A 24,080-nucleotide genomic window follows, 5' to 3' on the forward strand; every position below is an offset into this window, starting at 1 on the left:
CAACATGTTACAGCTCTTTCAACAACTGAAGCTGAATACATGGTTTTGGTAGAAGCAGTCAAAGAAGGCATATGGCTGAAAGGGTTGACAGAGGAATTGGGTTTCAAACAAGGTACAGTCAATATATTTTGTAACTCTCAAAGTGCGATTTGCCTTGCTAAGAACAATGTTCATCATGAGAGGACGAAGCATGTGGATGTGGAGATGCATTTCATTAGAGATGTGATTGAGTATGGAGGATTAGCTGTGCAGAAGATTCATACATCAAAGAATCCTGCGGACATGCTTACTAAGGTGATTCCTGTTCAGAAGTTTGAGCAAGCTTTGGCTTTGTTCAAAGTAACCAAGCACTAAGAACCTGGCTACGCTTGGCGGTACAAGGAACAAGCTCAAGAAGGTGTTTTTTTCAAGGTGGAGATTGTTGATCGTTCATGTGACAGACAACACTTGTGGTTTGAGTTAAACCGGTTTGGTTGTAACTTAAACAGGTACAAAGAGTCGATTGAAGATCATTGGTTAAGTGGTTGTTATTTAGTTGGCTCAAGTTGTAATCGGCTCACTCTATATATATGAGTGATAAGGAGAGTTTGTTATTGTGATCAGCTAGAATCATAGTTGGATAGGTACAAAGGTAGAGATAAGTTCAAATCTAGGGCTAGTCTCTATATAAGGATCCTTTGTACGTGATGTAACATAACACAAGAAAAATACTAGTGAATTGCTTGTGCCGTCAAGCCGAGACGTAGGGTATTCATTCGATACCTGAACTCGTTAAAGCTCTGTGTGTCTTTCTCTTTTATTCTTTGTTCTACTTCTCTGTTCTGCTATTCTAAACTTTTGTCGTTCTCTGTTGCGTACAACTACACAAGTTTGTGTGTGGTGGTTTCGAGGGTGAGGTTGTAACAAGCCGTAACGAAAAAATAAGCATAACAACAAACACCTTGTCATCGTTCTACTCACAACAAATGTCGTCAACACACAACGACATGAGCATATCAACACAACATCGACTTGATACCCTTTCCTTTCTCGACCGAAATTAACCTCAGCCCTCTCTACTCTATCGCCACTACCGAAGCTTCACTTTCCCTTCCTCTATCACCACCACCGAACTATCTCAACGACTCCATCCCTTTTCCCCTTTCCGTTGGTTGTTTGCGACCTCGAGGTGTAAGATGGAGAAGAAGATAAGCGTCCTTAAAAAACCTAGCTTTTGGTTTAATTTTTAACCAAACCAAGATTTAGCTAAACCAATAATTAATTAAAACATCTTTTTGGTTTAATTAATAAATTGACTCTTTTTTTCGTCGAAAAATTTATAAATTAACCAATGTTTGGGTGATACAAGGTTGACTTTAGCCAAAGAGGCATGTTGACAGAATCTGAATAATACATGTTGTGTAAATAACCATATCTTGCTAAAACGTGAGCCGACTCATTACATGTACGACGTATATAACTGAATTCTCTGAATTTGAAATTTCTTGCCCAATAAGATATATCAAGACACATGTTGCGAATAGTTGCATTGGATGAAAGACCATTGATGTTATTTATTAGGATTAAGCAATCTCCTTCAAAAATGACGGACGTATATCCACGTATCCAAGCTTGTTGGATTGCTCCCAGTAGAGATTTTGTTTCTGCTTTAAGTGGTATTCTTGCTGATCCTAATTTGCTTGCCCCCCATGTTAAGCATTTACCTGTGTTATCTCGAAATATCCACCCTCATGTCACTAACTAATCCTCCTTATTATAGCTAGCATCAAAGTTACACTTAATGACTGTCGGTCTCGGTGGTGTCCATTGATTGATGTTTAAAACAGAGTTATGAGATCTTGTTTGTTCTTCCTGTTTATTGTTCACGGTTATCCATTCTTCAACTTCTGCTGCAGTTTGGGACCAAAGTGTCCGGGGAGAAATAACAATGTTTTCAAAAACATATTTGTTTCTCGATTTCCAGATTTTCCACATTAGCCAAAAAGGTGTTAATTATTGACCTAATGATATGTCAATATCATGTTGTATATCCAGGAAAGCAGTGAGGATGGAGTCGATATCATGCTGAAATGGTTGTGGGATTATATGTCTTGGTAAATTTGACCACCTCCATAGTTTTTGTGCGTAGGGACAATGAAAAAATATATGATTGGTGGTTTCGTCATGTAATCCGCATCGTCAGCAAATTGGATCTAAATTCATTCCTCTTGTATTTAATCTTATTTTTGTCTCGATTGCCTGGTAAAGAACTCTCCACATGATGTGTTTAATCTTTGGAAGAATAGAAAGTTTCAATAACCTTGTCTTGACTTCAACCGAACCATGTGGGATGTGTGGCATATCTTGTCTATAATCCTCAATGTGTGTAGTAAACCAATAGCCTGATTTAACAGTGTATTCACCTGATGTGTTATACTTCGAAAACAGTTTGTCTTCAACATATTGCATCGGAATGTACATGTTTTGAATCCTAATGGTATCATCAGGTGAAACATGAGATTCAAGCAGTTCTGTATTCCAATAGCGATGATCTCCACTGGGGAAGATATAGTTCTGTAGTAGACTATCAGCTTCTTCTTCTTGAATTTGAATTGGTCTTGGTGGATCTGATGTTATAAAGTTATCCTTTCCCATTTGGATCGAAGCACCATCACCTAGCTCCCAATACGAACCTCTCTTAATTAAGTCTATTCCAGCAAGTATAGAAGACCAACAATATGATTGATATTTTTGAGCTTTGGCATCCAAAACAGAGGTGTCTCTATAATATCTCGCTTTCAACAATCTAGCCAGTAGGGAGTTTGGATTTTTTATCAGTCTCCATGCTTGTTTGGCTAAAAGAGCATCATTAAATTTGGCTAAGTCGCGAAAACCTAGACCACCTTCTTTCTTCGAATATTGAAGTCGTTTCCAAGCAACCCATGGAATGCTTTTATGGTGTGATGTTTTATCCCACCAAAACCTCATTAACAAGGTTTCTATGTCATCAATGACCCCTTGCGGTAATTTAAAGCAAGACATGGAGTAGACTGGCATTGATACTGCCACTGTTTTCAATAGTATTTCCTTCCCGGCTTGTGAAAGTAACTTTGAAGTCCATCCCGAAGTTCGTTTTTTTACTCTGTCGATTATATATTCAAACATCTCCTTCTTTTTACTGACAAATTGTTCAGGTAAGCCTAGATATTTTTCACTTCCTCCATAATTTGGTATCTGTAATATCTCCTTTAATCTGTTTTGAGTGCTTCCATATACTCTTGAACCAAATGTGATGACTGATTTTGTTGTGTCAAAGGCGTCCTTCAAGGCTTTGCAATTGCGAGCATTAGCTTGGCAGAAAAAAAAAGAGTCATCTGCAAATTGCAGATGTGTTATTGCAGGCACCCCATTCCCCACACGAATACCTCTAATCTCACCCGAAGAAGCTTTTGTTCGGATTAAATTACTCAGTATGTCCGCACATAATATGAAAAGATATGGAGACAAGGGATCTCCTTGTCTTATTCCTCTCCCAGGTATAATTGAACCAAATGGAGATCCATTGACTAGAACAGAATAGTGGACAGAACAAACTGTAGCCATGATCCAGCTTATCCACTTATCACAGAATCCAAACAATTTTAGCGTGGTCTCAAGGAAACTCCATTCTACTCTATCAAAGGCCTTGCTAACATCAGTTTTCACAGCCATATAAGTTTGACAAACTCTTTTCCTCACTTTAAGAACATGCATTAACTCATGAGCCACCATGATATTGTCATTGATCATTCGACCAGGAATGAATGCCGCTTGGGAATCAGAGACTATTGCATCTAAATGACGTTTCAGGCGAGCCACTAAGCACTTTGAGATAATTACGTTGCATAAAGCTATGGGTCTGAAGTCAGAGAGAGTTACCGGATTATCCATCATTGGTATCATACATATATTTGTATGATTAATGCCAGGTCGCATTGTTGATGTCTCGAAAAATGCGTAACCTCTTTTACTACATCACCTCCCACTGTGTCCCAACATTCTTTGTAAAATCTTGCAGTTAGACCATCAGGACCCGGAGCTCTGTCATCCCCTATTAAACATATGGCATTGTAAATTTCTTCTGCTGTGAAGTCTTGTGTGAGATCATCATTGATATCGGGAGTGACTGTAGGTGTAAAATCTGCAAAGTCTATAGTTGAAACGGGTATCCCTGAAAAAGTGTAAACAGCACAAAAATGATGTTCTGCAGCCACACCAATATTAATTCGCCTCGGTGGATTGTACCAGCTTCATCTTGAATGCTTGTGATATAGTTTTTCGCACATCTTGTTTTAGCAAAGTCTTGGAAATATTTTGTGTTTTGGTCTCCATCTGTCATCCACTGCGATCTACGCTTTTGTTGCCAATAAACTTCTTCCTCACGGTAGGCTTTTTCCAACAGTTGGTGGAGTTGTGGTATGTTTTGACGATCAGTTCTGTGTAAACTGGACATTCTTTATTAATTTTGGCTTGTTCATCCTCAATACGGTGACCCGAGTTCATATTATTATTGTGTTTGAATCGGGATATTGCTTGTCTAAATGATCGAATTCGATCAGTTATCAAAGAATTCTCTCCATTCAATTGTGGACTTTCCCATCCTCTTGTAACAGAGTCTTTAAAACCTGGATGATGAATTAGCCTTTTGTCGAATCGGAAAGGTTTCTTAACAATGTATTCAGACATACTGATATTGATTAAAACAGGTTTGTGATCTGAACCAGTATATTCCAAGAAATGAGTCTTCGAGTTTGGGCACATGGCTGACCAAACCTCATTTGTGAACACTCTGTCCAAACAGCTACGTATTGTGTGTCTATATCGTTCTCCAACCCAAGAGAAACGATCACCTCTTGATCTCATATCCTTTATGTTGTATATAGAAAACTCCATTCATCTCTCGGAGGCCCTCCTATCTTCTCATCATTGGATCGGATTTCATTAAAATCACCAAGGAGCATCCATGGTCATGTTCTATTTGAAGCCATATGTTCTAGTCTCTCCCAAAACATATGTCTTAAACTTTGGTTAGGATGACCATAAACACACGACAAATAGAAACACACATCATAATACTTAAGTTTTACATCGATCATTTGATCATCCTTACAAACCTCGGATATCGAAATAACATTCGTCCATAATAAAGCTAAACCTCCACTTCTACCTTGTGGAGGTTGAGTTATAACGTTTGGAAATCCTAAAAAACATGCCAAATCCTTAACAACAGCACACGTATTTAGAGTTTCGATTAAGAAAAGTACATCACACTTAGATAATTTACATAGGCGGGCTAGTCGCGAACGAGTCAGTGGTGTACCAACACCCTGACAGTTCCAGAAAGCGACTCTCATGGAGGCATTGGGAGTACCGGGCCCCCTGCGCCTCCAACAGATGGTGAGCAAGATCCCTGTGATTCCGCTCCTCTTGCTTTCTTTCGGATATGGCTCAGGACCGCCTTATCCTCAACAGCCTCGACTTGACGATAGTAGGTTTCAAATCAAACCCTCTTCTTCGCCATCCACTGTCCATTAGAATTATCTGTTCCCTCCTCTAGAATGTCATACTTAGGAAACTCAATGTTCTCAGTCAGTTTAGCATGCAAGTAACAGATCCTTTCAGTCGTGAGTTCTATATCTTCAAAGACATTTGGCATTGAAGACAATGATGGTTCTCCAGATGTGTGGTTAGAGTTTGGTATTCCCATTTGGAGACCAGGAATTGGAACGTAAGGATCCACAGTTTGTAGTGTATTCTCGGAGACAGGACTCCTGTTGTTCTCCCTGTTGATATTTGGACGATCATCATCGTCATTATTATCATCATCACTGTCCATCACTGGATCATCATTGTGTGCAGTCATGGCACATTCTTTGACATCGTGCAAGAGAGATCAACATTTGGTGCAGAAATTCTTAAGCCTTTCAAACCGAAATTGGATGATAGTGTTGACATTTTCAACAAACTGGAAATTACGCTAAAACCTTAGGGGATAATATACGGTCCAATCCATCCTAACCCTAACGAATTCCACCATCCTAGCATTCTCATCAAAGTCTACTTCCCTAACATATCCAATTTGATTACCCTAGTACCTGGCCATTGCATTGGAGAAATAAAGAAGTGGAATTCCCCTGATCTGCACCCAGAAAGGGATGTTCTTCATCTCTTCCTCAGAAATGTTGGGATACCATCTATGGACCATCACTATCCAATCGTTGAAAGCCCATGGTCCTCTTGTTAGGACTAAATTCATTTCCGCTTCAGATTGGAAAATGAATTGTGCCTTGCCATTGCCCAGAATTCGGCCATAACATGATCTTGGTAGTCCCCAGACTCTTGGCATGTTATTGATCAGAGCCCGTAGATTCTGTTTCCTTGGATTGACTATTGAGACGACCAAGGAGAAGCGGTTAAGTTCAGCTGCCCGGGCACAGAATTCCGGTGGTAACGCAACCGGAACATCATCAATACCCAAGTCCAATTCTTGCATTGAAGTTCTCAAATTGTCACTCATTTTTGTAGTGGAAGAATTAGTTAGGCGTAACAGAAACGACAGGGAGAAAAAACAGATTTTTCCTTGGATTTTATAGTCGTTTGGCCATGGCGGTTTTCGGTGGTAGTTATCATCCGTGAAATAAGAAACCCGAAAACTGCCATGGAAGATACCACACAGAAAGAAACCTTTGATTGATATCTTAGGTTGATACAATTCAATCGAAAAAACATTCCAAAGCGGAGAAATTAATCGACGGCGAAAAAAACCGTCATCGCCTTCAAGATCGCCTTTTCTAGAGAAAAAGGACGCCATTTTTTAATAAGTTGACTAATTTAATAAACCTGGTGAAATTAACCGATTTTACTCTAATTTCTAACATAATTTAAATCGTTTATTTTTTCGGGATACGGGGGTTAAAGAAACCTTTTTTAACAAAAACTAGGAGATATCCTGTGCTTTAAGCATGTATCAACATTTTAAAAAACATTTCCAATATAATAATAAAAATTATTGTTATATTTTTTAAAAAAATTATTTTGTTTGAGATAATATTTATTTTTTATTTTCTGTAAATCTATTAGTCTTTTTGAATACTAATTGTTTTAGAATATTATAGTATTTTATTTTTGACGTATATTACAGTTTTATATTTTTTGTTTGTTGTATTTGCATCATTATTTTGTGGAATATGAAGTAGTAATTTTAATGTTATATTTGTAAACAAATAAAAATTATTAATTTATCATTTATATAAATTTTAGTTTTACTAACCCTCCAATGTGGAAATTAAAATACACATATTTTATAGATTGAGTACTATATATTCGTTTTAAAAAAATCAAATCACAACATATGCAGAAAAAATTCTGCATTTTATTAATCATAAGTATTATATGAAAATTCCAAACAATTTGTAAATAAAAGAAAATAAAGATGATAGGAGAATCATAATTTGAAATCTTAACAAAATCTTTGAAATTTAGTTATCAAAAATAAATATATTGTGTACTTGGATATAAAATCTTAGTTTTTGAAATTCTGATTGGTTTTTATTTTTTAAAAAATATTTAGTAATTTTCGTCCATAATTTATTAGAGAGTGAAAATATACATTTTTTCTAGATTTTTGTATATTTAATCTGTCAGCGTTTTTTTTTTTAATTAATTATATTTATTTAATTAATTAACTAAGCTTAATTAAGTTTTTCCAATGGTAATTGAATGTAATTTCTTACACATTTTAATGTTAGTTTCATATTTATACTTCCCAATTAATATAGTAAGATTATAAAGATTTAAGGTTGTAATTAATTTTTAATATTATTATTTATTTATTGCCAAATCAAACAATGAAGATGTACTGTTGAAAGAGTACATATATATATTATATTTTGTAATTAAAAAAAATTATATATTTAAATTTATTACCACCATCAAAATAACCTTATGACTATTTTGTTGAAGAGAAGAGGCATGATATAGTGAATGAAAAAAAAAAAGATATTTTAAGAGTTTTTTACTTTTTCACCCGAGATAATTTTAGGCAGCTGTTGCTTTTTGTGACAGGGAATCAAGTTATCTGAATGAATTATCTTATTTGAATTATTGTAAACCGGCTTTCATCCATGTCATATTTAAGATGACAATAAAAATTTTGGATATAACATTTTAAGTATTTTAATCTTGCTTTTGTCTTATAAAATTTGATATTTGGTAATACTCTCAAACTGTAGTTTTTTATTAAATATTTCTCTAAACTAATAAACTTGTTTACACAAACTTACACATGTACGATTTTAGAAACAGAGAAGAGACTTGTAGAAAACTGATAACTTCACTAATTGATTCATTAGGGTTTTACATCTTGTTTTATATACACAATATACAGAACAATCTAGAATTCACAAAAGTAAATCTTATCCTAATCGACAGCTGTATTGGCTGAGTCATCGGAGGAGGATTCCAGAAGCTTGAATCTGTTTGGGTGAGAGAAGCTTGTCGTCTTCTCCGTACAGCCATCATCGTTTCTCTGTTTCGACCGTTGAAGCTTTGATTGTGCAAAGGACAAACTTTTCTGATAGGCCTGGCTTTGCTTTTTTTTTGAGTCCATTGGGTTTTTCTCTACACTCTCCCTCAAACTTGGCGTGGAGGCGACCAAAGGAGCTGACACACCAAGTTTGCCGCGAAGATCAAAAAAGGAAGGTCGTGGCAGAGGTTTTGTGAAGATATCGGCAAGCTGGAGTGTTGCTGGAATATGATGTGTCTCGATCAACCCCAATCCAACTCGTTCTCTGATGTAGTGGAAGTCTTTATCAAAGTGCTTAGTTCGGTTGTGCAAAGCAGGATTAGCAGACAAGTAAACTGCAGACAAGTTGTCACAGAACACTAGAGTGGGTTGGTATTGAGCAATGCCAATGTCTCGTAGTAGAGAAGACAGCCATGTAAGTTCCTTAGCTACGATGGATAGGGCTCTGTATTCGGATTCTGTGGAGGAATTGGAAACTGTTGATTGTCTTTTAGCAGACCAAGACACCAATGTGGATCCGAGCAAGATACAAAAGCCAGTTGTGGACCTCCTTGTATCCTTGCATCCGGCGTAGTCACTATCGCAGAAAGCAGAGAGAGAGGGGTTGTTATGCTTGCGTATTGGCATCTCGAGATTGAGAGTCCCTTTGACGTACCGGAGGTTTCTTTTGAGCAGGGTAAAATCAGAACTGGTTGGAGCATGCATCCGTTGACAAATGAAGTTCACCGCATATTGAAGGTTTGGTCTGGTGATTGTCAGATACTGCAACTTGCCCGCAAGAATCCTGAAGTATGTAGGCTCTGCAAATGGTGTAGTGTCAAGTTTCTCCAGCTGTTGAGGCAGAGGTGTGGGCATTGGGTTACAGTCTGTCATCCCAGCTTGGTGAAGAATATCATAAGCATAGCCTTTTTGATGTAGAAACAAGCCACCATCCTTGTAATCTTCAATTTCAATCCCAAGGAAATAGCAAGGAGGCCCTAATTCTTTCATGTCGAATCTGTTGTTTAAGGCTGCAAGAAGTTGTTCTAGCAGTTCAGTGTCACTACCTGTGAGGAGAATATCATCGACATATAGGAGAAGCACCAATGTCTTTTCATCTTGATTGTAGCCAAAGAGTGACGGATCAGATGTGTTACACTCAAAGCCGAAGTCAATCAAGAAGTTGCTAAAGGTGTCAAACCAAGCTCGTGGAGCTTGTTTGAGTCCATATAAGGCTTTCGTGAGACGACAAACGTGAACTGGCTTCTCAGGATCAACAAATCCGGTTGGTTGATACATATAAACAGGCTCTTACAGCTCACCATGTAAAAAGGCATTGGACACGTCGAGTTGCTTAATAGGCCAATCCATGTTTGTGGCAGTATCAAGAACAAGGCGTATGGTTGTTGTTCTTACGACTGGACTAAAGGTTTCGAGGTAGTCGAGTCCTTCCTCTTGCTCAAATCCTTTTGCGACTAGTCTGGCTTTGAGCTTGTCGACAGTACCATCAGGCTTGTGTTTGGTTTTGAAGACCCACTTTGAAGACAAGATATTCATATCTTCGGTAGGTTCTTCTAAAGACCACGTATGTAGCATGTGTATACGACCAATCTCATCCATGACTGCTTCGTTCCAACCTGGGTGTTGCATTGCTGAGATGATGCTCTTCGGTTCCTCTGTTGTAAGCTTAGAAGCAAGAAGCACATATCTAGGATTTGGCTTCTGAATTCCAGATTTTGACCTTGTTGTCATCGGGTGGTCGTTGTTTGTTACTGGTTGAGCAGGTTCCTCAGCCATCTCTACCTCATTTTCTTCTTCATGGTTGGTCTCCATATCAGAATCATTGTGATCATTCACTGTATCTACTTCAGGTGTGAAGGTATTTGGCTCTGCAACTTGCTCTGTTGTAATTTTTGCAGGCGGTTTTGGCAACGCTTGAAGAGGAGCTGGAGTCTTGTTGCAGGTGGTGATTCTGAGTGTTGCCAAGCTTGAAGTAGGGTTGTCTGATATTGAGGAATGATATGCTTGTACTTGTCTTGAAATGGAAACTGACCTTCATCAAATATAACATGTCAAGAAATATATACCTTTCCAGTGGGTGGATAGAGACATCTGTAACCCTTGTATTGAGTGTTATCGCCCAGAAACACACACTGCAACGATCGTGGGTCGAACTTGTTTTGTGTTTGTGGACTCAAACAGGGATAGCAGGCTGATCCAAAGACTCGTAGAGGAGAGTAATCAACCTTTTGTTTGAGGAGAGTTGTAAACAGACTAGCATTGTTGAGAACTGTCGATGGGAGAAGGTTGATCAGGTTATTTCCTGTGAAAAATGCCTCGACCCAGTATTTGAGAGGAGTGTGACTGTGAAATAGCATTGATAGACCTAGTTCGACCAAGTGTCTGTGCTTTCTTTCGGCAACCCCATTTTGTTGTGGTGTGTATGGACATGAGATTTGGTGTCGAATCCCATGCTTTGCAAGATGTGTTTTGAATGCAATACTTGTAAACTCACCACCACCATCACTCTGGAAAGTTTTTATCTTTGCATCAAGTTGGTTCTCGACTAGCTTTTGGAAAGCAATGAAGATTGACATAGAACCAAGAGAATTTGGAATGATAATCAATGAATACTGCATAGTATTTGAACTCCTGGTTTGATATAATTGGTGAAGGATCCCAAAGATCGCAATGAATTCGATCTATGGGCTTCATAGCTCTAGAATCAGAAGAAAAAAAACGGCAACTTAGTACTCTTCCCCATCTGGCAAGGCTCACAAATGGGAGATCTTCTGTTCTTATTGACTTCTATTTCCTTGCTGCTTTGAAGATGCTGAAGAACTTTAGAGTTTGTGTGTCCTAAACGGTGATGCCATGTATCCAAGTCTGCTCCACATTGTCTGTTTGAGTAGAACGCCACACACTCCTGATTCTGCAGCGCATATAGCCCTCCTTTACGAGGACCCTTTGACACCACTTTCTGAGTGGTCAAGTCGATTATGTAAACCTTATTAGAGTCAAAGAACACACCACAGGGATAATCGTCGCATAATTTGGACACAGACAGAAGAGATTTGTGCATATCAGGACACACTAACACTTCGTTTAAGGGAATATTACCTTTGGAAGTAGAAATGGTGGCAGATCCTACATGTGTGATTGGAAGATAGGCTCCTTCTCCAACCATTACAGCATCATTCCCCTCCTAGACCTTGGAATTTTGAAGACCAGAGGTTGATGTTATGACGTGAGCGGTGGCACCAGAATTTGGATGCCATTCTCTTTCATTAGACACACGTAGAGTGGAGAAGGCTTGTGCAGATACCTCACTCTGATAGTTGTTGTCAAAGCAGTTGTAGCATTTGATCATTGTGTGACCAACTCTCCCACAAATTTGACAAATTGGTCTCTGCCCTTGCGACTGTGAGGTACTTTGATGTTGAGGAAAGCCTCGACCACCTATTGTGTAGCCACCTCTGCCTCTGTTGCGTCCATGACCTCTCTGAGTTGGATCAAACTGAGGAGCACACGAATTGGTTTTCTCAGTCATGAACGCCATGTGTGGTGTGACAGAGTTGGTGTCATCATACGACTGCAGTTTGCTATCAAACCCCTGAATATCAGCTATGACATCACTGAAGGTCGGAGAGGGGAGTTTACTCAGAGAGCTCTGTATCACGGTGGTAATAGGATCGTATTCACGGCCTAAACCATTCAGGAAGCCAAAGATCTTCATGGACTCGTCTATAGGCTTTCCAATCGAACTCATAGAATCACAAATCGACTTGAACTCACGACAGTAGGTTGAAAGAGACTTATCCTTCTTGGACAAAAGCTGAAGACTGCGGGGAAGGGAGAACTCACGAGCAACACTGCTTTTGTTGAAGTTCTCGGAAAGAGACAACCAGATCTCGCAAGAGGTCTGAAGACTGTGGACATGACCAAGGACCTCTTCGGACAAGGTACCAAACAACCAAGAACGGACTAGTTGATCCGTACAAAACCAAGACTCGTACAGCGGATTTGGGACTTCAGTAGTGACTTCACCATTGACGACAAGGCGAGTCTGAGATAGTGTAGTGACGACACCATTGACGAAACCGATAAGCTTCTGACTTGACAAGAGAGATTCGAACTACGTTTTCCAGAGAAGGTAATTGTTGTCCGTCAGCTTGAGGGTAACGGAGCTGGTGACATGAACGTTGTCGGGAAACGGGTAAGTGGTTGCCATTGTTTTACTTGTTAAGGTTTACAGTGGCTCTGATACCATATATGATTTTAGAAACAGAGAAGAGACTTGTAGAAAACTGATAACTTCACTAATTGATTCATTAGGGTTTTACATCTTGTTTTATATACACAATATACAGAACAATCTAGAATTCACAAAAGTAAATCTTATCCTAATCGACAGCTGTATTGGCTGAGTCATCGGAGGAGGATTCCAGAAGCTTGAATCTGTTTGGATGAGAGAAGCTTGTCGTCTTCTCCGTACAGCCATCGTTGTTGCTCTGTTTCGACCGTTGAAGCTTTGATTGTGCAAAGGACAAACTTTGCTGATGGGCCTGGGCTTTGCTTTTGTCTGAGTCCATTGGGTTCTTCTCAATACATATATGTTTTTTTCTCTTAATTCATCAGATTTTGTTAGAATCATTTCTATATATATATCACAAAAATGGAGGTAATTGGTCATGCAATATGCTAAATGTAATATAAGCATATATATATATTAGAGATCAATATATGATATCACAAAATAAGCATAGATATATTACATTTAGCTAGCAAACTTACAAAAACATAAATATTTTGATCTCTGAAAATCGAATAACCATCTAAGATTTTTATCATTAATCATATATTTCTGATTTAGAATCTTAGATTCACCTACTTGATCATTGTTTTGCTATCTGTTGCCATACTTGTCAATTTACATGTTTTTCCTATGTCTAAAACTATTTTATCACGGACTCACAAGTAAAGTAAATCTTTTTCTTTTCTTCTGTCTGATTTTATGTTACAATAAATGAAATCCTGGTGAATTTGAAACAACTTGAAACCATATGAATTTTTTATTTTTTTTCCAACTTAATGCAATGTATTTTAACGTTTTCAAAACACGTGAAAATTGGTGGTCACGCTCCTATCATTTCCCACCTAATATCATTGAGTTTAGAAAAGAAAAAAAAAATCGGTGGATCGGATTTTATGTATCACAATCATTTAATTTAGAAAAAAAAATGTAAACTCATTTCTTCGTTGACAAGAAGAAGAAGAAGAAGAAAGAAAAAAACAACTATTTCCATATTGAAGCGTGAAGCCTATATAATTAATGTATTTGGCTTCTCTCTTGCATGCATATACTAATATTGGCTGCAAGGATGGGAATTTCAAAACCGCTTCCTATAATTTCTTGTATCTCGTTTTTTTCACTATATATTTCATTATATGCTACTATAACACCAACTTCTTCAGCATCCGTACAAGATGGTTTCATTGAGTGTCTCCAAAGAAACACAAATGTTGGTTTCCCAGTTGAGAAAACGTTCTTCACTTCTGAGAGAAACGCTTCCAACTTCATTGAAGTCTTTGAATCAACGGCTCAAAACCAACGGTTCTTGACCAACTCAATGCCTAAACCGGGGTTCATATTTAAACCGGTCCACGAATCTCACGTCCAAGCTTCCATCATCTGTTGTAAGAAACTTGGAATTCATTTCCTTGTTAGAAGCGGCGGTCACGATTACGAGGGCGTGTCTTATGTCTCACAGATCGAGACACCGTTTGTATTGATTGATTTGTCGAAATTGAGACAGATCAATGTTGACATTGAAGACAATAGTGCTTGGGTTCAATCCGGTGCTACGATTGGTGAGCTTTACTACAGGTAATATAATTAAGTCGTTTGGTTTTATATATTAAAGTTTTCTATACAAATATCACATTCCTAAATTATATAGTGACGTTTATAAGTTTGTATATTTTATTTGATTTCAAAATCTAATAAACATCTTGTGTTACACGTATCGAATCTAATAAACATTCAACAGAATTTTAACTTGTATCTGCAACAAGAGTAAACAATATTTCACTATTGAATCTTTGGTTTGTTGGCTGTAGAATTGCAGAAAAGAGCAAGATTCATGGATTCCCTGCAGGTGTGTTCCCGAGCTTAGGCATAGGTGGGCATATAACAGGGGGTGCATACGGTTCCTTGATGAGGAAGTATGGTCTTGCTGCAGATAATGTTCTTGACGCAAAGATTGTTGATGTTAATGGTAAATTACTCGACAGAAACGCGATGGGGGAGGATCTGTTTTGGGCCATTAGAGGAGGCAGTGGAGGGAGTTTTGGGATAATCTTGTCATGGAAGATCAAACTTGTTCCTGTTCCTAAAACCCTAACCGTGTTCACGGTCACCAAAACGTTGAAGCAAGATGCAAGTTTCAAGATTCTTTCCAAGTGGCAACGAGTTGCGGACAAGCTTGTTGAAGAGCTCTTCTTACGAGTGTTCTTCAGTGTAGATGGAAACAACGCAAACAAGACTGTGAAGATGGCTTACATAGGTCAGTTTCTTGGCAAGAAAGGCACCTTGCTTGAGGTTATGAAGAAGGGTTTTCCAGAACTAGGGCTAACTCAGAAGGATTGCATAGAAATGAGCTGGATCAAATCCATTGTTTACAACTCTGGATTCCCTACAAGCCCTCCTCCTCCTCTTGAGATTTTGCTTCAAGCGAATTCACCGATCGGAAAAGTTTACTTCAAAGCGAAATCGGATTTCGCTAAAGAACCTATTCCTATTGTAGGGCTCAAAGGGATGATCAAGAAGTTGCTTGAAGAAGACGTAGCGTTAGTTATTTGGACTCCTTATGGTGGAAAGATGGATAAAATTCCTGAATCTGAGATCCCATTTCCGCATAGAAATGGAACCATCTTTATGATTCAATATTACAGGAGCTGGTCAGCCAACGAGAAGAGACCAAACAGACGCATCAAATGGATCAGAGAGCTGTACAGTTACATGAAACCTTATGTCTCAAGCAATCCAAGACAAGCTTATGTGAACTACAGAGATCTAGACCTGGGACAGAACAGAAACAACTCAAACTCTAACTTCGTAGAAGCTAAACTATGGGGAGCTAATTACTTTAAAGGCAATTTCAACAGATTGGTGAAGATTAAAACAAAGGTTGATCCAGATAACTTCTTCAGACACGAGCAGAGTATCCCAACTCTGCCCGTTCGAAGCTAAGCACATGGTAACCATATGGTACATGATAACCATATGGTCCATATCAATATAAAAATAAAGGTAAGAACAGAACATTAACTAGAAGAATCAGATAATGATTATTCTGTATTTCAGAAAATGTTCTACCTAAGAATGCATGTGACAGTGTGACGTACGTTGTTTTATTTCAATTTTCAAGTTTCGAAACATTGCTTCTTATGAGTCACTCAACTGGTTCTTTATTATCCAATTCCTAGACGCAATCATTAATATAGTGCTTAAAGCTAGTTCTTGCTTTCAATCAAGTTGTTAAAAATCTATAATTTCTTTTCGACACTGACAAGTTCTCACTTCAAAAAGAAAAAAAAGAAAAAAAATCATTTATCAAGTAATTTTTACTAGTTTTAAAAATTCTAAATCATGGCATATGAAAGACATGCCAAAATATTTATAAAAATTGATTTGATCACTAATGTTATTAAAGTGTACTTATCTTTTATGTCAAGTATCCTGAAAAAACTTCAAAATTAAGGATGTTCTTGATCAGATCTTCACAAAAACAGTTGATAGCAAGCTTTATCTAACTCTTCACTGTCCTCAGTGATGTCTGGTACTCCTTTCCTGGGGGCAATGTTTTCCCACTTCTCAGCGTAATGGCATTGGCGAACTCCTTGGGGTTCTGAACAGCCTTTTCTGGGAATTGGCCAGGCTTTGGTGTAGAAGTAGAAGCAGATTGGCCTTCCATATATCTTATCTTCGAATTCAGAGCTTCAAATTTGACGTTCAGATCATTGAATGAACATTCCATCCTCTGACTAAGGTCAGCAAACTTCTTAGCAGTATCCATAGAACCGCTAGCTTGACCCTGAAGTATTTGTTGCATCATTTGCTTCATTTCTTGGTCAGGAGCTTGTGTAGGCGGAACTTGTGGAGATGGAAATCCTGGTGGGGGTCCTGAGGGAGCCTGATAACTATGTTGGAACTGTTGCTTAGGCGCAAATCCCTGATTGTAAGGCACAAAAAGTTTTTGTTGACCTTGTTGCTGTTGTTGTAGAGGGTACATCTGATCTTGTGGATTAGCAACGTTGTTACTTCGGTAAGACAAATTGGGGTTTGCCTTGTATTGGTTGTAACCTTTGTTGTATCCACCTTGATTCTGGACATAGCTGATCTCTTCAGACTGCTCACCCTCCCCATCTGGAACTTGGAAAGGGTCATCCTCAGATACGAAGTGGACGCTCCTCTGCTGACTTAGCAAGATGCGGTCTAGCTTCTCATTAACGTTCTTGAGGTCTTTCTTGTACTTCTCCTCAGAACTGGCGTCACCTCTTACTGTGCGGTCATAATCTTCATTGTAGTTGCCGTTAGACGGGGCGAGATTCTCAACTAGTTGCCATCCTTTATCAACTTCTTTGTTCAGGAAATTTCTTGCAGTCATCCCAAGTGGTGATGGATCCCTTGGGAATGTTTTTCTCCCATTGATGAGCTTTATCTCCCAGGGAGAATGGGAAGAGTCACAACTTGAAACCATTCTCACTCACTCCATTGATCTTGCTGAAACTGCACAGACGGTCAAACTCGTCCAGGTGATCGATTGGATCCTCCATAGGAAACCCGTGAAACTTGTTTCCTTGGATCATGGAGATCAGTCCACTTTTGATCTCGAAGTTGTTGTTCTGCACGGCGGGAGGGACGATTACAGCAAGTTGAGTATGAGTTTTTGGTGCATCCCTAGCACCAATGTTTTGCGGTCTCGGATTTGGTCCATAAGGAGCGTCCATAGTGATGGGTGTGTGATGATCGACGAGAAGACGAGTTGGGCGTGGTCTTTGTAGCCGATTGATGTCATCAATAGCAGGAAGGAGATTCTGAGTTCCTCTAGATCTGGTATGCATGCAAGGTTGCAATCAACAGGTTCCTGAGATGCAAAACAAACAAGCAGACAACCAAAACAAGTCAGAATTCATAATGATGTGTGTAACAGAACTTAATCTTGTAAAACTTGAAATCCTAAATGTAGCAAAACGAATCCCAAATGGCAACGGCGCCAAATTGATACTAGAATTTTTGTACGTCCTAGCAGGTTCAATTAACCTTATGCAGTTGTAATACTTAAGGTGTCAACATATTCATTCCTCATTCTTGACAGATGGTCCGTAAACTCCTGAAGAAGCAGAATCCATCTCAACAGTCTTGGTTTGGTATCCTTCTTCGAGTAGATGTGTTTCAGAGCAGCGTGATCGATATACACTATGACTTTTGAACCCACAAGGTAACTCCTCAATTTTTCGAATGCAAAAACAAGTGCTAGGAGTTCCTTCTCTGTGCTTGCATATCTTCCTTGAGTCTCGTCCAAGGTGCAACTAGCATAGTAGATGACATGAAGCTTCTTGTCAATTCGTTGTCCCATAACTGCTCCAACTGCGAAGTCTGAAGCATCACACATGATCTCAAAAGGATGATCCCAATTTGTAGCTTGTACTATGGGTGATGAATCCAACGCCTCCTTGATCTTGCTGAAGGCTTCCAGACAGGCTGCATTGAATTCGAACTCAACCTCCTTGCACAGCAACCTTGTTAGTGGTCTTGCAATTTTTGAGAATTCCTTGATGAATTTTCTGTAAAACCCAGCATGTCCTAGGCGGTTGAACCTGAACCATGACCTCAATCTTAGCTTTGTCAACCTTAATTTCTTTCTCAGAGATCTTGTGTCCCAGAACGATCCCTTCTTCAACCATGAAATGACACTTTTCCCAGTTCAGCACCAGGTTCGTCTCCTCACATCGTGTCAATACCCTGCAAAGATTCAACAAACATGAAGAGAAAGTGGAACCGTATACAGAGAAATCGTCCATAAACACTTCCACTGGTTCCTCAATCAGATCTGAAAAAATCGATGTCATGCACCGTTGAAAGGTGGCAGGAGCATTGCACAAACCAAATGGCATGCGTCTGTAGGCGAAAGTGCCATAAGGACAAGTGAAGGTTGTCTTTTCCTGATCATTTGGGTGGATAGGGATTTGGAAGAACCCACTATACCCATCAAGGAAACAGTAGTAGGGATGACTAGCTAATCTTTCCAACATTTAATCAATGAAAGGCAGAGGAAAATGATCCTTCCTAGATACAACATTTAACTTCCTAAAATCAATGCACATCCTATATCCTGTGATGGTTCTAGTTGGGATTAACTCATTTTTTTCGTTTTTGATCACAGTTATGCCTACCTTCTTAGGGACACAGTGCACTGGAGATACCCAAATACTATCAGATATAGGATAGATAACTCCAGCATCAAGCAGTTTAAAGATTTCTTTCTTTACTACTTCCTGCAGGTTAGGATTCAATCTCCTTTGGGGTTCAATGCTAGCATAAGACCCATTTTCAAGATTGATCCTATGTGTGCAAAGACTAGGTGAGGTTCCCTTGATATTATCTAAGAAATAATCTACAGTTTTTCTATACTTCTTAAGCTCAGTTACTAGCAACCCCAATTCATCATCACTCAACCTAGCATTCACTATGATAGGATAATTAGAATTGGTTCCCAGAAAAACGTACCTGAGTCCGGAAGGGAGAGTTTTGAGTTCTACCTTTGGAGCTTTCAATTCCGACCAGTCGTCAGCATGGGAGTCTAGAATGATCACGGTCGAGTGGGAGAGGTGAGACTCGATCGAGCGGGACGTAGGTGTCTCGAGTTGGTTCTTGACGTCGTTCGAGTGGGAGATGTCACGTTCTGAACTCGCTGTCTCAACTGCACATACCTCCTCTGCGTCAGATAGCTGCTCGAATTCCTCTGGTCCATCTGTTTCTCTGTGGGGGTATAGAAGACTCTTGTAACAAGTGGTCTCCTCATGCAGGAACCCTTCTTCTCCACCCTTGGTCAAAGCAGTCTTGAGATGATCCTCCTCAGCTAATTCCTCCAATAACTCATCAGCCAATTTATCCATCTCTTCAATGTAGAAGACTTGTCCTCTTATCGTTGGCTTCTTCAAGGTATCCTTGATGTCAAACTTCATAATGAAGTCGTCGCCCAGATTGAGATCTATCTTGCCATTTCTGACATCAATGGTGGCTCCAACAGTCGCCAAGAACGGTCGTCTTAAGATCCGAGGATCTTTTGGTTCTTCATCCATCTCCAGAACCACAAAGTCAGTTGGCATTTCCACGTCTCTGATCCTGACGGTTAAGTCTTCTAAAATACCATTTGGAAGTCTCACTGATCTATCTGCAAGGATGAGAGAGATGTCGCAACCCTTGAACCTTGTAAAACCCAACCTTGTAGCAACAGAGAGTGGCATCAGATTAACTGAAGCGCCAAGATCACATAAGCACCTATCAAAAGACATAGGTCTGAGGGAGCAAGGAAGAGTGAATGATCCAGGATCCTTGAGATTCTTAGGTACAATCTTCTTCTGAGACTCAGTACCACCATGCCTTGAACAAGTGCGAATGCATCCAGCAGTGGCATTCTCAACTCAATCTCCTTGACTTGTTTTTCGAACAAGGCCTTGTACTTCTCGGTAAGCTGCTTTTTAAAACTCACTGGGAATGGTAGAGGAGGTTTGTATGGTCGAGAGATGAACCTCGCAGGTTTTTCATCAAAAACAACAGGTTCCTTAACTGCTTCAGGTTCGGACTGTTTCACTGGCTCGATCGGATCTTTGACTGCTTCGACTGGATCCTTCATCTGAGCTTCATCTTGAACAAAATCCTCCCCAGCTAATTCCTCACTGTCCTCAGTGACTTCTGGTACTCCTTGCCTGGGAGGCAATGTTGTCCCACTTCTCAGCGTAATTGCGTTTGCAAACTCCTTGGGGTTTTGAACAGCCTTCCCTGGGAATTGGTCAGGCTTTGGTGCAGAAGTAGAAGCTGATTGGCCTTCCATATACCTGATATTTGAATTCAGAGCTTCAAATTTGACGTTCAGATCATTGTATGAACATTCCATCCTCTGACCAAGGTCGGCAAACTTCTTAGCAGCATCCATTGAACCGCTAGCTTGACCCTGAAGAAGTTGTTCCATTATTTGCTTCATTTCTTTGTCAGGAGCTTGTGTAGGTTGAATCTGTGGAGATGGAAATCCTGGTGGGGGTCTTGAGGGAGCCTGATAACCATGTTGAAACTGTTGCTTAGGCGTGAATCCTTGATTGTAAGGCACAAAAGGTTTTTGTTGACCTTGCTGCGGTTGTTATGGATGGTACACCTGATCTTGTGGATGAGCAACGTTGTTACTTCAATAACCTTTGTTGTATCCACCTTGATTCTAGACATAGCTGATCTCTTCAGACTGCTCACCCTCCCCATCTGGAACTTGGAAAGAGTCATCCTCAGACACGAAGTGGACGCTCCTCTGCTGACTTAGCAAGATACTGTCTAGCTTCTCATTGACGTTCTTGAGGTCTTTCTTGTACTTCTCCTCAGAACTGGCATCACCTCAAACTGTGCGGTCATAATCTTCATTTTAGTTGCCGTCAGACTGGGCGAGATTCCCAACTACTTGCCATCCTTCATCAACCTCTTTGTTCAGGAAATTACCGTTAGAGGCAGTGTCAAGCAGCATGCGGATTTTTGGGAGTACACCACTATATAAGGTGCTCAGCAGTGACTCATTGTTGAACCCATGGTGAGGACACTGGCTCTGGTAACCCTTGAAACGCTCCCAGGCTTCACAGAATGATTCTGAGCTCTTCTGAGTAAAACCAGAGATATCATTCCTGAGATGTGCAGTTCTGGCATTGGAGAAGAACTTTGCCAAGAATGCTTTCTTGCATTCATCCCAAGTGGTGATGGTGCCCTTGGGAATGTTTTTCTCCCATTGATGAGCTTTATCTCCAGGGAGAACGGGAAGAGTCACAACTTAAAACCATCCTCACTCACTCCATTGATCTTGGTGAGACTACACAGATGGTCAAACTCGTCCAGGTGATCGAGTGGATCCTCCATAGGACACCCGTGAAACTTGTTTCCTTGGATCATGGAGATCAGTCCACTTTTGATCTCGAAGTTGTTGTTCTGCATGGCGGGAGGGACGATTACAGCAAGTTGAGTATGAGTGTTTGGTGCATCCCCAGCACCAATGTTTCGCGGTCTCGGATTTGGTCCATTAGGAGCGCCCATAATGATGGGTGTGTGATGATCGGCGAGAAGACGAGTTTGGCCTGGTCTTTGTAGCCGATTGATGTCGTCAATAGCAGGAAGGAGATTCTGAGTTCCTCTAGATCTGGAGTGCATGCAAGGTTGCAATCAACAGGTTCCTGAGATGCAAAACAAACAAGCAGACAACCAAAACAAGTCAGTATTCAGAATGATGTGTGTAACCGAACTTAATCTTGTAAAACTTAAAATCCTAAATGTAGCAAAACGAATCCTAAATGGCAATGACGCCAAATTGATACTAAGATTTTTGTGTCTCCTAGCAGGTTCAATTAACCTTATGTGTTGTGGTATTTAAGGTGTCAATCCAAATGGGATGTTGCTAGCAATCAAGATGCAATCAAGAAATCACAAGTCAAGCCAATATAAAAATAGTGTTTTTGTCTAACAACCTAGAGTGATGAAAATGCAAAACGGAAATGAGCTATAGGACTAGAAACGAGAATGTATAACAGGAAGCGAAAATGAATGAAAACAAAAAACGGGTCTAAGCAAGAATTAGATAGAAAGATCAGAAACAGTTTCAGGATGTAATAAATATCAGAAAGTAAGAAGTCCTAAGGATGGGAGTAATTGATGTCGGTGGAGTATCCTAGTCTACAGAGTGTTTAACATGTCACAAGCGATCTATCCCTAAACAATGAACATCACAACTTAGCTAATCCAATCTCTTGGTAAAAGCTACTCAGACTCAACCACTTCCATACCCAACTCTCGCTGGAGAAACATGGTTGAACAGGCATGACAAACAGGTTCTTTCACGTCAACAAACATCCTAGACAACTAATCTCTTAGGCTATGAACGTAAGTCTCTGGCACTAGTTGGTCAGACATTTCATCAAACATCTTTTGGGTGTGGAAATGTCTCGAACCTAGTTCCAATTGATCAGAGAGAACCTAACATTTCTAAAACTAGTCCAGAAGGGAATCATACAAATCAAAACTTAAACACTCTACATCCTAAGATCCTCCACCTAGTTTATCTCATCCCCAAGAACTCTAGCACTACTCAGATCTGGAAAGCATCACCAAAGACACGAATCCAGAAAACATTGAAACAAGCATTCATAGATAGGTAAAAATGAGATGAACAACTTGTAAAAGAAATCAAATGCAAATACTCAATAATCTCCCAGATTGATATGTATATATTTTACACTCTTTCATCATGCATTTGTTATTCATTTTGTTCATTTAACTCATTGTTTTGCATTGTTTTTAGTCTCTTTTGCATAATATACACATCTAGGTAGTATTTGCATTGTTCTTGCATACATCTTGCATATTGAAGTTATTTCTGGTGTTTAGGAGATGTCCAGACTGTTGGAACTGAATGGAGGTTGAGCCATGCGGCTCGACCAAGCATGCTTGCGGCTCGACCAAGCATGCTCGGAATGAACGCCATGTGACTCGACCAACATCCGACTTGGACGCGCTCCCAGGAAAAAGCACCAGCATCCCACTCGATCCATCATGCCTGGAATAGATGTCATTAACACTCACGGAACCGTCGTTCGAGCCAACACCATTGCCGTTCGAGTCGTCATTTGAGTCGCCGTTCGAGCCACCGGTCGAGAGATTCAGCTTTTGACGTCTTCATCAAAGTTGTAGAGAATTGAGTCATATTTCCATTTCCATTTATGTTAAGCCAATCGGAGGTGTGGTTCAAGAGTTATCACCGTTTTAGTGGATACATATACACCAAGCTCGAGTCGCACCACCTCCACTCGATCCAGCTCGAGTCGCACCACCTCCACTCGATCCAGCTCGAGTCGCACCACCTCCACTCGACCCACCTCGAGTCGTGTGACCTCTAATCGATCCGTTCCACTCGACCGCACCCTAGGGAGAGACGACACGCGACTCGACCGCACATGTTTGGTTTCGCACGCTTCAGGAGATTCCCGAACCGACGCTCTATCTTGTCGATTTAAGTTTTAGGGATTTACATGTTTTTACTATAAATAAGTTTTGTTAAGTGTTGGCTGGAGACATCATATCTTTTATCTCATTTTCGTTTTGTTCTTAAGGTTTTACCTAGCCACCATATACGTTTTGAGACTTTGTAATCCGACATCTGTGATACTAGGATTTTTGTGTGTCTATCCTAGCAGGTTCAATTAACCTGAGATTATTTATGATGTGGAACCTGGTATCGACGACATCAATCGG

At 39.7% G+C, this 24,080-nt stretch overlaps 1 protein-coding gene across 1 annotated transcript; it reads left to right on the forward strand.

The window, feature by feature from the left end:
- LOC104760452 (berberine bridge enzyme-like 5) lies at nucleotides 13,735-15,978 on the forward strand. The gene is made up of 2 exons (XM_010483377.2): nucleotides 13,735-14,408; nucleotides 14,642-15,978. The coding sequence occupies exons 1-2, from the start codon at nucleotides 13,876-13,878 to the stop codon at nucleotides 15,771-15,773; spliced, it is 1,665 nt and encodes a 554-aa protein (XP_010481679.1). The 5' UTR covers nucleotides 13,735-13,875; the 3' UTR covers nucleotides 15,774-15,978.

Source organism: Camelina sativa, chromosome 18 (assembly GCF_000633955.1).
Source record: "Camelina sativa cultivar DH55 chromosome 18, Cs, whole genome shotgun sequence".
Lineage (NCBI taxonomy): Eukaryota > Viridiplantae > Streptophyta > Magnoliopsida > Brassicales > Brassicaceae > Camelina > Camelina sativa.

What these genes read in the sequence shown, in the direction of transcription:
- LOC104760452 (XM_010483377.2), top strand. Translation starts at nt 13,876, where the DNA reads ATGCATATACTAATATTGGCTGCAAGGATGGGAATTTCAAAACCGCTT. An exon ending in ATTGGTGAGCTTTACTACAG is followed by an intron (nt 14,409 to 14,641) that starts GTAATATAATTA and finishes TGTTGGCTGTAG; the next exon opens with AATTGCAGAAAAGAGCAAGA.